General features: G+C 44.5%; 1 protein-coding gene across 1 annotated transcript in view; it reads right to left on the bottom strand.

Moving 5' to 3' along the window:
* Positions 1-245: 245 nt before the first annotated feature.
* LOC118937745 (pleckstrin homology domain-containing family O member 1-like) overlaps positions 246-17,070 on the bottom strand; it is a 47,783-nt gene continuing 30,958 nt past the window's right edge. Inside the window, exons 3-6 of the mRNA XM_036938437.1 lie at positions 9,853-9,993; positions 8,739-8,843; positions 5,009-5,110; positions 246-4,735 (exon numbers count right to left, since the gene is read on the bottom strand). Coding sequence (XP_036794332.1) covers positions 3,953-4,735; positions 5,009-5,110; positions 8,739-8,843; positions 9,853-9,993 — 1,131 coding nt within the window. The 3' untranslated portion in view covers positions 246-3,952. The remainder of the gene's footprint in view (positions 4,736-5,008; positions 5,111-8,738; positions 8,844-9,852; positions 9,994-17,070) is intronic.

Consider the following 17,070-nt stretch of genomic DNA (forward strand, 5'->3'; position numbering starts at 1 on the left):
CGTCATGCCGTAGGCCCAGCTCTCTGTCTGTCTGTGTCGGACTAGCAGGCAGCTCCCGCCACATGGTGTGAGGTGCACACATGCATGGAATCATTCCTGTGTTTGTGTGTGTGTGTGTGTGTGTGTGTGTGCGTGTGTGTGTATGTGTGCATGTACAGTTTCTACAGACTGGCAGAGAGTGTGAGTGAAGTTTCAAATGCTCTTGAACAGATTTGGTCAAAAATGAAGAGAAAGTAAATCCTCCATTTCTTTTGTTTAGCACAATTTATTAAAATGGAACCCTGAGGGAGCAGGATTTCAACCTCTGAGTCTGTGTACAATGCCTTCTCCATTCCCATCTAGTAATCCACCTAGCTCGTACTCTGCTATTGTATTCCTATGGTACAATCTTTATCTCATCCATAATGCACAAGAATTAGGATTTTGTAAATAGCTGGGGGACAATCATTGTAGTTGCTGAGTAACTTTCCTACATTCCTCTTGGTATTTAAGGCTGCGGTAGCTACTGTTTTGGTGACAGACCCACATTTGGTGAACAGAATTGGAAAGGAAACTGAAAATATGACAACATAACATGTCATACATAAAACGAAGGAAGACATTTCACCTTACAGAAATAAGAAAACAGTCATGATTGAATGTTTTGCGTTTGTGTGTGACCATGTGTGGCCAACATTGGCTGGATTTCACAACTTGTGGCCACAGATCCTGTATCCTGGTCCTGTATGGCTCAGGTGGTAGAGCATGGTGCTTGTACTGCCATACCTGAGGGTTCGAATCCAGGGGCCACCCATACATAAAATGGATGCATGCATGACTGTAAATTGCTTTTGATAAAGGGGTCTGCCAAATGGCATATATTATATTATTATTATATCCCAGAATGCATTGCCAGCTGTAGAAGAGGGTAAATTGACTTGGTGTTTGATGGATTATTAAGGTTGGAGTTGGTGTGACCAAGCATGTGGTATGGTTGTCAGAACAAGTAGGCTGACATTCACATTGTCAACTAGAAAATATGAAACATCCTTATTTACATTATCAAAGTATTTCAATGGGAATAGTTTTATTTCCTTGTACAGCCATATTATCTTTGGCATAGCTTGAAGATGGTATTATTGCTGCCATAAAAACAACGCTTGGATCAATCACTTCCTACCTCAGCATTTCCTATGAAAACCAGCCCTATATTCCAGTAGGGTATTCTTCTGAATGGACATACAAAAATCTTTTTATTACAATTCTCGGCTAGGTTTTGACTTAAAAAAGCAAACATTCAATGTAGAACACTGGTTGTCTGAATTAGGCTGATTGTTATAATTGCACAAGTGGTTATGTCTCAAGTACTTTGACAGTCCAGAAGAGATGAACTTCAGAGCAAAGCCACTTCCGACTCCATCATAATGCAACGCAATAAGAAAATACAGCAACATCCTTTGGGATGATTCAAACTGCTCAGAGTATGTACAGTGCATCGGCGGTCATATCAATCTTTTCAGGATTGCACAAACGTTAGGTTTTGTGTTCAGCCTCACACAAGATAGTACTCCATCCCAGATAAAACGAAATAACAACAACAATAATAGACGTACTAGTAAAAATATTGTTTATGGCCTACTCAGTTAAATGTTTCCTGTTGTGTTCTTTCTAACATACCTTTCTCACCTCACCCTCTTTTATGTCCATATCCAACTTCAACGTTTATGATTTTTGACTTCTGTTATTGGGTTGTGGTTGTTGGTTGAACAAACAGAGTAACACTACAATATGCAGAGTTTCCAGTTGAGCATTCTAAGAGCCTGAACGTTCTAGAATGCCACAGCCATTTTCTTCTCTAAAGCGTGCCTTAAATCATCCTACAAAAGCATTTTAAACAAATAAAAAACACAAACAATGATAACAACATAATCATAACACTGTTTTTGTTGTCTGTCTGACAGTCCAGAGCGAACCATTTCCACAGCACTGTGCAAACACATAACATATGTAGCTACTGACTATAAAACAAGGCGGGGTGCTCTGGAGAGACGCACTGGATGTTTTGATCGGGCGACGCAGTCCATTGGCCGCTCTCTCTCTCTCTCTCTCTCTCTCTCTCTCTCTCATTGTGGTTGTGTGTGTTCGTGCTATGTTGCATAGCTCTCTTCTCTGCCATAAACCCTATAAGTCCTTAAGTAGGCCAGGGAGGTCAGAGGTCAAGCGTTAGCATCACTGTTAGCTAGCCGGAGGGATGCGTTCATCAACAGCATTGTTTACACACATTGTACCTTTGAGAAGCTCAGATTTTCAAAGAGTAGCGAGTTGAGCGACTGTCTTAGGTATCAAGGCGTTGGAACTATGCAGCCTGTATGTTTCTAGACACACTAGATTGTCGTAACAAATATGTAGAACAGAATGAAAAGCCATATTAGACACATCTGTTCTCTCCAGTTTCCACCCACCAGTTTCATCCTCTTGTTTTACAGCCTTCCTTCATAGTGCAATTCTGTTATTATTACGATTTTAGCAAATCACTTACAAGTGGTTCCTCTCCTCAGTACTGCATCTGACCTCTATGTCATGCCTCCCACTCATACCAGACACACACAGACGCCATCCCGGCTCCATGGCTCTACAGTAGCATGATAATCACCACTCACACCAGACACACACAGACGCCATCCCGGCTCCATGGCGCTACAGTAGCATGATAATCACCACTCACACCAGACACACACAGACGTCATCCCGGCTCCATGGCTCTACAGTAGCATGATAATCACCCCTCACACTAGACACACACAGACGCCATCCCGGCTCCATGGCTCTACAGTAGCATGATAATCACCACTCACACCAGACACACACAGACGCCATCCCGGCTCCATGGCTCTACAGTAGCATGATAATCACCACTCACACCAGACACACACATACGCCATCCCGGCTCCATGGCTCTACAGTAGCATGATCATCACCACTCACACCAGACACACACAGACGCCATCCCGGCTCCATGGCTCTACAGTAGCATGATCATCACCACTCACACCAGACACACACAGACGCCATCCCGGCTCCATGGCTCTACAGCAGCATGAGAATCAATGGCTGCAGTGGCAACTGGCTGAAGACAACTGGCTGTAGGCCTACAGGAAAGGAACAGCCCTGTCCTAGTATGTACCATCTAGTAACAAGACAACCCAGACAGACGTCCTCCATTTTGACTGTATCATATGGCTCATGGAACAGACAGAAACACCCTATGGAACGCCAGTGAGTTCTGACTATGTGAACTGGTTCCCCTTGTCCCTGTGAATCATAATGGACCAGCAGAGATGAGGAGTCCACTGAGCTCCATTCCCAGAGCAGCAGACGGAGGGAGGGAGGGAGAATGCTGCACTGTACAGTGGGCTGCTGTTGGTTTTTAGAGTGGTGTTCGTTGGGAACCTTCCAGTGTGTTGTGTAACAGAAAAAGGAAAACATTGACATTCCCAACATACGGGCTGGTCTGGACACCATGTTTCCCTTCCTGTAATCTGAGTCATCCTCAACCACTGTGTGTCTGTCCCTGGAGAGCAGAGCCCTTCTGATTCCCCGCCCAAACCTTGCAACATCCCCTCTTTGACAACCAACGCGGAGGAAAACAACCCCCGACACTGCAGCATCACAAGGTCTTTCATCAGCAGGTCAATACAGAGAGACTCCCTGGCCAACATGTACCTGAGTCCCTAGATCGGCCCCTTCCCTTTGCCCCCCACACCCTTCACCAAGCAGACATGTAAGGGCACAGTGGTCAAGCACAGGGGACGTCGTTGGGCAACTGAATGTCCTCACTTTGTCACAGCATCAATAAAGTGAAAGAACGCAGAAGGAGAGAAACAGACATATTTAACAATATTGTGGCTTTGCATGTTGAGTTGTTTTTTTGCTCAGGGATTCATAGTCCAGTCTGTGTTGAGTTCTCTGACGGTCACATCATGCTCTTCCTGTAGTCAGTCTGCTTGCCGCTGTTGGAGGGTGTGAGGGGTGAGAGGGAGGCAGGGGTGGTGGGCAGTGAGTCCAGCTGACGGTAGAGCGCCCTCAGCTCCTTCACCTCCTCTAGAACATCCTTGGCCTGACCCCATGTGGACGCTGCCTCCTTCAGCAGCCTCTCTGCCTCCGCCCGGGCCCCGTCCGAGGAACCCTTGGAGCCCTTGGAACCTGGCGAGTCCTTCCCTTTCCCCTTCCCCCGCTCCACCTCCTCCCCCTTCGCCCCCTGCACCTGCATCAGCAGCTCCTGAGTTCTCTCCAGCTTCTGAGCGATTAGGTCCTGCAGCTGGCTGATGGGCGGCAGGTTGCCCGGGGGGGCAGAGGTGGCAGAGCGGGGGATGGATGTCCTGGGTTTGGTGGCCTGTGTCCCGGAGTGTGAGAGGATCTCGTCCATGGAGGCGCAGCGGCTTTTCTCGGCCGGTGTGAGCCTCTTGCCTGGCTGAGGAGTGCAGGACTTCCCCATCTGAAGTTGCTGTTTATCGTCCCAGGTGACCCCGGTATCGCGCGGCAGGCTCTGGGACTTCCCAGTGACCTCTGTGGGAGGTGTTAGACAGATGCTACTGATGGCACCCTCTGTTTTGGACCTGAGGCAGTCGAGCTGAGTGGATTTGTCCAGGTTGGCCCGGAAGCTCTTGTCACAGGTGTCCTGGCCGTCTGTGCTGGGGCTGTCCTCCTCCTGGATCAGGTCAAGGGTCAACATGCCGTCAGAGGTAGAAGTGGAGGCCTGGATACGGAGCAAGGAGAAACAGTCTGTTAGTGATATTAGACACCATAAGAAACACTGAGATCAGGGTAAGACCCATTGTGATTTAGTTAAGTTAGGAAATGAATTGGATTAAACTAATGAAAAATTCCAGTTGAAAGTAGTTTGATCCAACATGTCCAACTGACTCATTGAATTAAAGCTCAATTGACAGAGTTGGTATTGTCTCCAACCAGCCGTTGTGATAATAAGAAGGGCTAAGACAAGACAGGCCAGGAGAAGCAGGATACCTACCACAGCCATGATGTGTCCTCGTGTAGGCAGGCGCCGTGTGTGAGGGATCTTAGCCCTGTCCCGTGTGAGATGGGACAGAAGGTTTTCATCCTCAACCATGACCTGAAAGAAAGCAAGAAAAAAAGAAAGATGAAAGAGAGCGAGAGAGAGGGAGAGGGTGAGAGATAAAGGAGAGAGAGAGGGAGATAAAGGAGAAATAGAGGGAGAGAGAGAGAGAGAGATAGATAATGGAACAGTCACATGTGGAGTGAGGGGATTGACATGCTTTCACATTAGCCCAAGGGCTGTGTTTGTGTCGGAGTGTGTTGGGTAGTTTATTGATCAGTATTATAGACCTAATCATGGATTGATTATCTACAGGCATGAGATTCACTGGGCCAAATGGGCCACAAATGCATAAGGCCTTTGGAAACAGGCCGCTAACCTATAGATAACCTATAGCTAACCTATAGCTACACTGACAACCAAAACATCTGCACTGTTAACTAGTGATAACACTTTCCACTGATGAAGTGAGTTCAGCCCTATAGCTAACCTATAGCTAACCTATAGCTAACATATAGCTACACGTCTGCACTGTCATCTGGTGATAACACCGTCTCCACTGATGAAGTGAGTTCAGCCCTATAGCTAACCTATAGCTAACCTATAGCTAACCTATAGCTAACCTATAGCTAACCTATAGCTAACCTATAGCTAACCTATAGCTAACCTATAGCTACACTGATGACCAACACGTCTGCACTGTCATCTGGTGATAAAACCGTCTCCACTGATGAAGTGAGTTCAGCTGGAGTGTAGTTTATTCACTGGCTAGTGGGACTAAGCAACATGTCATATTTTATTCGCTGGGATTTTATGTCTAATATCAATGTCATAATTGTCAATTGGATCTGAAAGCTTTTAACCATTACATTATCAGGTGGAACGAGAAAAGATGGAGATGACCAGCATATGTGTGTAGTTAAGAGCACTAGGTTAGCTATCCAGGCTGCATCACAACCAGCTGTGATTGAGAGTCCCATAAGGCGGTGCACAATTGGCCCAGCGTCGTCCGGGTTTGGCCGGTGTAGGCCGTCATTGTAAATAAACTCCCAGTTCTGTGCTGCCAATGACTGGAACGAATTTCAAAAATCACTGAAGCTGGAGACTCATATCTCCCTCACTAACTTTAACCATCAGCTGTCAGAGCAGCTCACAGATCATTGCACTGTACACGGCCCATCTGTAAATAGCCCATCGAACTACCTCATCCCCATCCCCATTTTTTTGCTCCTTTGCACCCCAGTATCTCTACTTGCACATTAATCTTCTGCACATCTATCACTCCAGTGTTTAATTGCTAAATTGTAATTATTTCGCCACTACGGCCTATTTATTGCCTTACCTCCCATATCTTACCTCATTTGCACACACTGTATATAGATTTGTTCTATTGTGTTATTGACTTGTTAATTGTTTACTCCATGTGTAACTCTGTGTTGTCTGTTCACACTGCTATGCTTTATCTTGGCCAGGTCGCAGTTGTAAATGAGAACTTGTTCTCAACTAGCCTACCAGGATAAATAAAGGTTCAATTAAAATTAAAATTAAAATAAGGGTGTATTTAACTAGCGTTGCTATTGTACACATTCATACATTATGTGTATAAAACACTTTCAACCAATGTTGCATTGCAATTCAATGCAGGTTTATCAACATAGATCTACAGTACGTGTGTACCATCATGTAGGACTCCACCTGCGATAACCCTACAGTTGAGAGCAATGAAACACCATCCTGGTGGAAGAGTGAATCCCGTCTCTGATGTCATCAGGCCATTGAGCAGCAGAGACACTGGAGCCCTGGAGGTAATTGATATCTCTCACAGTGCTGGTGCTGTTGTTCCGAGTCCATCCACACGCCTGACCAGTTGTCCTCTAAATGTATTTTATTTTACGTGAAAGTAGCTCCATGTTGTATTCGTTCTGTTTCTTTAACAGTGATGACATGGATTTGGATAGTCTTTGTGAGAGTGCTTCTGCCATCTGTAGCTGTGTGATAGGGACATGTACAGTTTGGGCCATCTATAGCTGTGTGATAGGGACCTGTACAGTTTGGGCCATCTATAGCTGTGTGATAGGGACATGTACAGTTTGGGCCATCTATAGCTGTGTGATAGGGACCTGTACAGTTTGGGCCATCTATAGCTGTGTGATAGGGACATGTACAGTTTGGGCCATCTATAGCTGTGTGATAGGGACATGTACTGTTTGGGCCATCTATAGCTGTGTGATAGGGACATGTACAGTTTGGGCCATCTATAGCTGTGTGATAGGGACCTGTACTGTTTGGGCCATCTATAGCTGTGTGATAGGGACCTGTACAGTTTGGGCCATCTATAGCTGTGTGATAGGGACCTGTACAGTTTGGGCCATCTATAGCTGTGTGATAGGGACCTGTACAGTTTGGGCCATCTATAGCTGTGTGATAAGGACCTGTACAGTTTGGGCCATCTATAGTTGTGTGATAGGGACCTGTACAGTTTGGGCCATCTATAGCTGTGTGATAGGGACTTGTACAGTTTGGGCCATCTATAGCTGTGTGATAAGGACCTGTACAGTTTGGGCCATCTATAGCTGTGCGATAGGGACCTGTACAGTTTGGGCCATCTATAGCTGTGTGATAGGGACCTGTACAGTTTGGGCCATCTATAGCTGTGTGATAGGGACTTGTACAGTTTGGACCATCTATAGCTGTGTGATAGGGACTTGTACAGTTTGGGCCATCTATAGCTGTGTGATAGGGACTTGTACAGTTTGGGCCATCTATAGCTGTGTGATAGGGACATGTACAGTTTGGACCATCTATAGCTGTGTGATAGGGACTTGTACAGTTTGGGCCATCTATAGCTGTGTGATAGGGACTTGTACAGTTTGGGCCATCTATAGCTGTGTGATAAGGACATGTACAGTTTGGGCCATCTATAGCTGTGTGATAGGGACCTGTACAGTTTGGACCATCTATAGCTGTGTGATAGGGTCCGTGTGTGTGTGTGTGCGTGCGTGCGTGCGCTTTTGTGCGTCAGTGTGTGTGTGCATGTGTCCATCCATGTGTGTGTGTTGTGGACTATGTCAAATGTGTGTGTTGTGGCCTTATATAAGGGTGATGTTGACACGATGCGTTAAGTGCATAAAAGCTCAGAAGTGTGTGTGTGTGTATGTATATGTGTGTTTTAGTGTGTGTACATGTTATTTCACATCAAGCTGCTCCCCTACCGTCTGTCTATTGATGTCATCAGGGCGATTGACCTGCAGTGAGAAGGAGGGATGAAGGATCCATCCCATCATCCCCAAACAGAGAGGGAATCCTTTGATCAGCTGCCTCAGCTAGAAGACTGTCACAGCTGTCACCACCTGTCTGTCTTCTTTATAGAGGTCATTTCATCTACACTACACTAGACTGAAACCCAGAAAATGCCCTCATCAGGAAACCAGTTTAAGATAGAATGGAAGATACGATAACAGTTCCTTCTATTTCTGAAGCACTTTATACATGTCAACATGCTGTGGGAGTTTAGTGTCGGGTCATGAGGGTGTGTGTGAATGAGGGGCGGGTCAATGGATTCCATTCCTCAAAAGTGCATTCAGTAAGATATCCTCTTGCAATTGGCCATGTGACAGATGAAGTGTTGTTTATAAGAGAGAGAGAGGAGAAGGAGAGTGGAGGTGCACAGGGGTGTGTGTCTTACCTCATCCAGGATGCTGTTCTTGGATCTGGTGATTGCTCCATTTAAGGCGTTTATCCAGGACTCCTTCTCCTCTGGACTAACAGCCAGGAACACCAGGTTAGGGACCTGACAGACACAAACGAGAGAGAGGGGATGTAAGAAGCCAGGGCCTTGCACAATATTGTGTAACTGAGAATGAAGGGAGTGTTGAAAATCCTAACATGCATGATTCTCAGTCAACCATCTGTAAGGGATACCTTTCATATAGGTACCATTCCAGAAACCCATATCACTCACGCACACATTCACACACAGATATGACCATATGGTGCTCTTTCTCCCACTGAGGCTACAGGAAACTGCAGCTGTGTGGAGACTCTGAGAATCTCTCTCAGTCTGTGTCTGTCTGTGTGCTGAAACACAAGCTTCCTCCCCTGACAACCCAACATGATACCCTATCCTCCTGCTGCTCTGAGGGTTCTGGGAGATCCTGCAGATGGTGTATGTGTGCGTGTGTGTGAGTGTGTGTGTGCCTCACCAGAAGAGCCTTTCCATGTTTTAAAGGTGAACTGGACTGGCAAACTGTCAGATTTCAAATGGTCTACAAGCATGGGGAATTTGACACTTTCACTCTGTTTCTCAAGTTAGTCTGTCCATCAGCGTTGGTGATCATATACTGGATGTAGGAGTTGGAGGTGTGGCTAGTCTGGAACACAATGTCCCTGTGAAAGGGATGGAACAGGGGGAGGGAGGGAACAGGGGGAGGGAGGGAACAGGGGGAGGGAGGGAACAGAGGGAGGGAGGACAGTGTCTCTGGGCAGAGACAGAGGTGGGAGGAGCTAAGTAGAGTCAAAGGGGATCATGGCTAATGACTAAGGACAGGGTGTACAGGGTGGTGGCCCGGTCTGGCGAGCCGAGTCAGGTGAGTGTCAATCAGCCTGTCAATCAATCTGGCTGCTGTAACTGATCTGACTATGTTAATATCTGGCTACAGTACCGTGAAACTCATCTCAACAGTGTATTTAAGATGTAAGTATTGATTGTGTTGCTATTGTGGTACAGTACTTTGAGGTACAGGTTTGCTCTTTCCAAGGTTCTAGATCTGGGTTCTTGTGGACACTTCCTGTGGACCCACCGTGTTGCCTGGGGTTCTGGAGCGCAGCAGGGTGAACTTGCTGTGGTTCTTCTTGCTGCGGCTCTTGGCCTTGCGGAGCTCCTCAGAACGCTCGTAATCCGTCAGGTCAACCACCTCCTGGATCTTCTTCTCATCCTTCACCTGCAGATAGACACAATGGACAGATGTTTCAGATAGACACAATGGGCAGATGTTTCAGATAGACACAATAGACAGATGTTTCAGATGTTTCAGATAGACACAATGGACAGATGGCGATGTTTCAGATAGACACAATAGACAGATGTTTCAGATGTTTGAGATAGACACAATGGACAGATGGCGATGTTTCAGATAGACAATGGACAGATGGCGATGTTTCAGATAGACACAATGGACAGATGTTTCAGAGACACAATAGACAGATGTTTCAGATGTTTCAGATAGACACAATGGACAGATGTTTCAGATGTTTGAGATAGACAATGGACAGATGGCGATGCTTCAGATAGACACAATGGACAGATGGCGATGTTTCAGATAGACACAATGGACAGATGGCGATGTTTCAGATAGACACAATAGACAGATGCTTCAGATAGACATATTGGACAGATGTTTCAGGTAGACACATTGGACAGATGTTTCAGTTGACACAATAGACAGATGTTTCAGATGACACAATAGACAGATGTTTCAGATAGACACAATGGACAGATTGAGATGTTTCAGATAGACGCAATGGACAGATGGAGATGTTTCAGATAGACACAATAGACAGATGCTTCAGATATACATATTGGACAGATGTTTCAGGTAGACACATTGGACAGATGTTTCAGTTGACACAATAGACAGATGTTTCAGATGACACAATAGACAGATGTTTCAGATAGACACAATGGACAGATTGAGATGTTTCAGATAGACGCAATGGACAGATGGAGATGTTTCAGATAGACACAATAGACAGATGGAGATGTTTCAGATAGACACAGTAGATAGATGGAGATGTTTGAGATAGACACAGTAGATAGATGGAGATGTTTCAGATAGACAATAGATAGATGGAGATGTTTCAGATAGACACAGTAGATAGATGGAGATGTTGAACAGAAAGCTAAGACTCCAATACAGATGTCAACTTCAACAGAATGAACTGTATGAACTGTAATAGTGTATTCTGTGTCCCTGAAAACTGTGAGAGAGATACAAAGGATGTCCCCCATGTGATGTGTGAGGCTGTATGGTGTAAAGGCGGAGCTAGCAGGCATGAAGTCACTAAAATAGAAACAAAGGCAGTCATCCAATAATGCTGCAGGGTGCAGATAGGGCAGGAGGCCATCAATTCTTGAAGGACACAACCGGTCCGGAACATGCTGGACTAATCACAATGTGCACAATAAGCCCCAACCCCCAACCCTTCCTAGACACAAACTCCCTCCTGTTCCGTGTTGTTAATAACTTGTGTTATTAATCTGACGTCCCCCGCCCCCGCCCCCACCCCACCACCAAACACATCCCAGGACAAAGGCAATAGACTGAACAGGCAGCACCCAGTGACAACACAACAGCTAATTGGATTAAGGTCAGACACGGCTTTGTGTCTGTCCACAACAATCCTAAAACCACATCAGGAGACCACTTATAAGGTCTGGGAAAAATTTGAGAAGATTAGATTTTTGGATATAGTTACCCTTAAATTCAAGTGTACACCTAGCAAGAGGCTGTTGTTTATCGTGTTTTTGTAGCACACATATGATGGTAGAGTTTGCTAAACAAATAGCCACTGGATTTATGGAAATAATAATTAAATCGTTCTGTCAGGTCAGCAAAGGCTACTTTGTAGTTAACATTTAATTGAGAAGTTTTTTGGGAAAGCCTTTCCATCTACCAGAAGACTGTTTTCATAAGCATCATCGCTAACCGCTACACAAAGAGGTAGATGTGCTCACCTCACATACGCAGACAGGGGGATTTCTCGTTGCCTATTCAGGAAGTTGCAGGAAAAACGAATCACTGATGCAGTCTGTTCATTTCTTATGATACACTTGGGCAAATGTAATTGATATCCTACTAAGTTCAATAAATGTTTGAACATCATTGAATTATGTTTAAATCTCTGGATTCGGTGATTCCGTCCACTTTCTCCGCTTCACAGATTTTATATGGCCCTAGGTTTGTAAGAGGTCACCAGTAAAGTGTCACCATCTTAACCCTCCCCAGGTGGCATGGTGGCACTGTGAGTTCAGGTCCGGGGCAGCCAGTTGCCAAATGGGGCACAGCTGTGGGCCTATGACACAACCCCCACGGGACCGTCTATCGTGGGACAGTGTGACGACATGACAGCCATCCTCCCCATAAAGTTAAATGTTTTATTGGGCGTACAAAAGACTAAATTAAAATATTGTTAAACTTTCGTACATAAATGTGCCTCAGTGAGTCAACATACCGCTCGCTGTCTCTCGTGATTTTAGTTTTCTGAACCTTGGTGGAGCCATACACACTCCTTAGAACAGGGTTTCCCTAACTGGGTCCTGGGGACCCCCAGGGGGGCACGTTTTAGTTTTCTGAACCTTGGGGGAGCCATACACACTCCTTAGAACAGGGTTTCCCTAACTGGGTCCTGGGGACCCCCAGGTGGGCACGTTTTAGTTTCTGCCCTAACACTACACAGCTGATTGATGATGAAATGATCAACTAATCATCAAGCTTTGATCACTTGAATAAGATGTGTAGTGTTAGGAGCAAAAACTAAAACGTGCAGCCCTGGGGGTCCCGAGGACCGAGTTTGAGAAACGCTGCCGTAGAACAATCAAAAGGCCTGTTTGAATTGAGACAAGGCAGATATCTGTTCGTTATCTAGCTGGTAAGCTAATGGTCAGACAGCCAGTCAGGAAAAAGATTAATACATGTATTTAGAAAATGGGTTTATAAGAATACTTATTTGTGCTTTCAGACAGGAATAACAATTCAAAAACAGAAATGGTCATTGCATAAACATGATAAATTTGGGTGATTTAAAGTGTTTACAAAGGATTAGATTTCAGCTATATGGCATCGCTGTTGGGAGATGTGTTGTGGCCCTGGGTGGGTGGGTGAGTTGGGCTGTGGGTTTAGGATTGAAAGAGTAGATGGCACCCGACAGAAGGTTTTGGAGATATCATAACCCTCGGCCACCCCCCTCCCTCCCAACACATGTCCCCCTCAGCGCTGACACTCACTTTGGTTTTAATCCCCCCCCCCTCCACACACACTTTGTCACTACTCATCAGGGAGGGGGGGCCCTGAGCCAATGTGATGTTGGAGCTCAGAGCCACAAAGCCAGACTTGAGTCTGTCTTCCTCTTTCTCTGTGACAGTGTCTGGGACTGATAACCACAGACTGTATGCATCATACTGTCTATCCACCATAATGTCTATCCACCACACTGTCTATCCCCCATACTGTCTACCCACCAAACTGTCAATCCACCACACTGTCTATCCACCATACTGTCTACCCACCGTACTGTCTATCCACCATAATGTCTATCCACAATACTGTCTATCCACCATACTGTCTATCCACCACACTGTCTATCCACCATACTGTCTATCCACCACACTGTCTATCCACCATACTGTCTATCCACCACACTGTCTATCCACCACACTGTCTATCCACCATACTGTCTATCCACCACAATGTCTATCCACCAAACTGTCTATCCACCATACTGTCTAACCACCATACTGTTTATCCACCACACTGTCTATCCACCACACTGTCTATCCACCATACTGTCTATCCACCATACTATCTACCCACCACACTGTCTATCCACCATACTGTCTATCCACCATACTGTCTATCCACCACACTGTCTATCCACCACACTGTCTATCCACCATACTGTCTAACCACCATACTGTTTATCCACCACACTGTCTATCCACCATACTGTCTATCCACCATACTATCTACCCACCACACTGTCTATCCACCATACTGTCTATCCACCACACTGTCTATCCACCATACTGTCTATCCACCATACTGTCTATCCACAACACTGTCTATCCACCATACTGTCTATCCACAGACACCAGTTCTTTCCTCTCTCTTCTACTGATGAAAAAGCTAATCTTGTCACATTCATTCTGACACCTTTAAGTCACAGGACTCTGTCACCTTGTCATCTTCTATGACTTCCTGTGGTTGAGTGGAGAGACACCATGTACTGTCCACTGTATGATTTCAGAAGGGAGAAGACCAGACATGGTGTGACCGTGCTTTGCCTCAAACATCACCCTGGTTGGTTTACTGTCAGAAAGCCTCTCTCAACTGGTTCCCAGCGCACAGCAGGACCTGCGCTGACGTCACTTGATCCCTCAGCACAACTAGGCCCTCGCTAAGTGGCAATCAATTTCCATTAGTGGAGCAGGATAGAGACTGACCAAACTGTGCAGAAGCTGTAGGACACATGCATGGCTGGATGTAAGGCTGGACCTGGGAGACAGCAGGACAAGATAGGCAGCAGGGCAATGCCAACGCTAGTCCAGTCAACTGACTCTACACTCTTCTTCCCTCTCAGAGGTGCCTCCAGAACGCAGTGGTCAGGCCAACATCGTCACTCTTCTTAGAACTCAAAGGCAGCATATTGCAAGACAGCAATGTCTGAACCTACTGGATAGAATGGGAGAGAGGAGGGAGTGTCGCATAATACTGGTTCAGTTGGGTTTAGTGGTCAGGACAGGAGATATATTAATGCTGTTTCAGTTGGGTTTAGTGGTCAGGACAGGAGATATATTAATACTGGTTCAGATGGGTTTAGTGGTCAGAACAGGAGATATATTAATACTGTTTCAGTTGGATTTAGTGGTCAGGACAGGAGATATATTAATACTGTTTCAGATGGGTTTAGTGGTCAGAACAGGAGATATATTAATACTGGTTCAGATGGGTTTAGTGGTCAGGACAGAAGATATATTAATACTGTTTCAGATGGGTTTAGTGGTCAGAACAGGAGATATATTAATACTGGTTCAGATGTGTTTAGTGGTCAGGACAGGAGATATATTAATACTGTTTCAGATGGGTTTAGTGGTCAGGACAGGAGATATATTAATACTGTTTCAGATGGGTTTAGTGGTCAGAACAGGAGATATATTAATACTGGTTCAGATGGGTTTAGTGGTCAGGACAGGAGATACCTGTATATTAATACTGTTTCAGATGGGTTTAGTGGTCAGGACAGGATATATATTAATACTGGTTCAGATGGGTTTAGTGGTCAGGACAGGAGATATATTAATACTGGTTCAGATGGGTTTAGTGGTCAGAACAGGAGATATATTAATACTGTTTCAGTTGGGTTTAGTGATCAGAACAGGAGATATATTAATACTGTTTCAGTTGGGTTTAGTGGTCAGGACAGGAGATATATTAACACTGTTTCAGATGGGTGTAGTGGTCAGGACAGGAGATATATTAATACTGTTTCAGTTGGGTTTAGTGGTCAGGACAGGAGATATATTAATACTGGTTCAGATGGGTTTAGTGGTCAGGACAGGAGATATATTAATACTGTTTCAGTTGGGTTTAGTGGTCAGAACAGGAGATATATTAATACTGGTTCAGATGGGTTTAGTGGTCAGAACAGAAGATATATTAATACTGTTTCAGATGGGTTTAGTGGTCAGGACAGGAGATATATTAATAATGTTTCAGATGGGTTTAGTGGTCAGGACAGGAGATATATTAATACTGTTTCAGATGGGTTTAGTGGTCAGGACAGGATATATATTAATACTGTTTCAGATGGGTTTAGTGGTCAGAACAGAAGATATATTAATACTGTTTCAGATGGGTTTAGTGGTCAGAACAGAAGATATATTAATACTGTTTCAGATGGGTTTAGTGGTCAGAACAGGAGATATATTAATACTGGTTCAGATGTGTTTAGTGGTCAGGACAGGAGATATATTAATACTGGTTCAGATGGGTTTAGTGGTCAGGACAGGAGATATATTAATACTGGTTCAGATGGGTTTAGTGGTCAGAACAGGAGATATATTAATACTGGTTCAGATGGGTTTAGTGGTCAGGACAGGAGATACCTGTATATTAATACTGTTTCAGATGTGTTTAGTGGTCAGGACAGGAGATATATTAATACTGTTTCAGTTGGGTTTAGTGGTCAGGACAGGAGATATATTAATACTGTTTCAGATGGGTTTAGTGGTCAGGACAGGAGATATATTAATACTGTTTCAGATGGGTTTAGTGGTCAGGACAGGAGATATATTAATACTGGTTCAGATGGGTTTAGTGGTCAGAACAGAAGATATATTAATACTGTTTCAGATGGGTTTAGTGGTCAGAACAGGAGATATATTAATATTGTTTCAGATGGGTTTAGTGGTCAGAACAGGATATATATTAATACTGTTTCAGATGGGTTTAGTGGTCAGGACAGGAGATATATTAATACTGTTTCAGATGGGTTTAGTGATCAGAACAGGAGATATATTAATACTGTTTCAGTTGGGTTTAGTGGTCAGGACAGGAGATACCTGTATATTAATACTGTTTCAGATGGGTTTAGTGGTCAGGACAGGATATATATTAATACTGTTTCAGATGGGTTTAGTGGTCAGGACAGGAAATATATTAATACTGTTTCAGATGGGTTTAGTGGTCAGGACAGGAGCTATATTAATACTGTTTCAGATGGGTTTAGTGGTCAGAACAGGAGATATATTAATACTGTTTCAGATGGGTTTAGTGGTCAGGACAGGAGATATATTAATACTGGTTCAGATGGGTTTAGTGGTCAGGACAGGATATATATTAATACTGTTTCAGTTGGGTTTGGTGGTCAGAACAGAAGATATATTAATACTGTTTCAGATGGGTTTAGTGGTCAGAACAGGAGATATATTAATACTGTTTCAGATGGGTTTAGTGGTCAGGACAGGAGCTATATTAATACTGGTTCAGTTGGGTTTAGTGGTCAGGACAGGAGCTATATTAATACTGTTTCAGATGGGTTTAGTGGTCAGAACAGGAGATATATTAATACTGTTTCAGATGGGTTTAGTGGTCAGGACAGGAGATATATTAATACTGGTTCAGATGGGTTTAGTGGTCAGGACAGGATATATATTAATACTGTTTCAGATGGGTTTAGTGGTCAGAACAGAAGATATATTAATACTGTTTCAGATGGGTTTAGTGGTCAGAACAGGAGATATA

The sequence above is a fragment of the Oncorhynchus mykiss genome, chromosome 2 (assembly GCF_013265735.2).
Source record: "Oncorhynchus mykiss isolate Arlee chromosome 2, USDA_OmykA_1.1, whole genome shotgun sequence".
Lineage (NCBI taxonomy): Eukaryota > Metazoa > Chordata > Actinopteri > Salmoniformes > Salmonidae > Oncorhynchus > Oncorhynchus mykiss.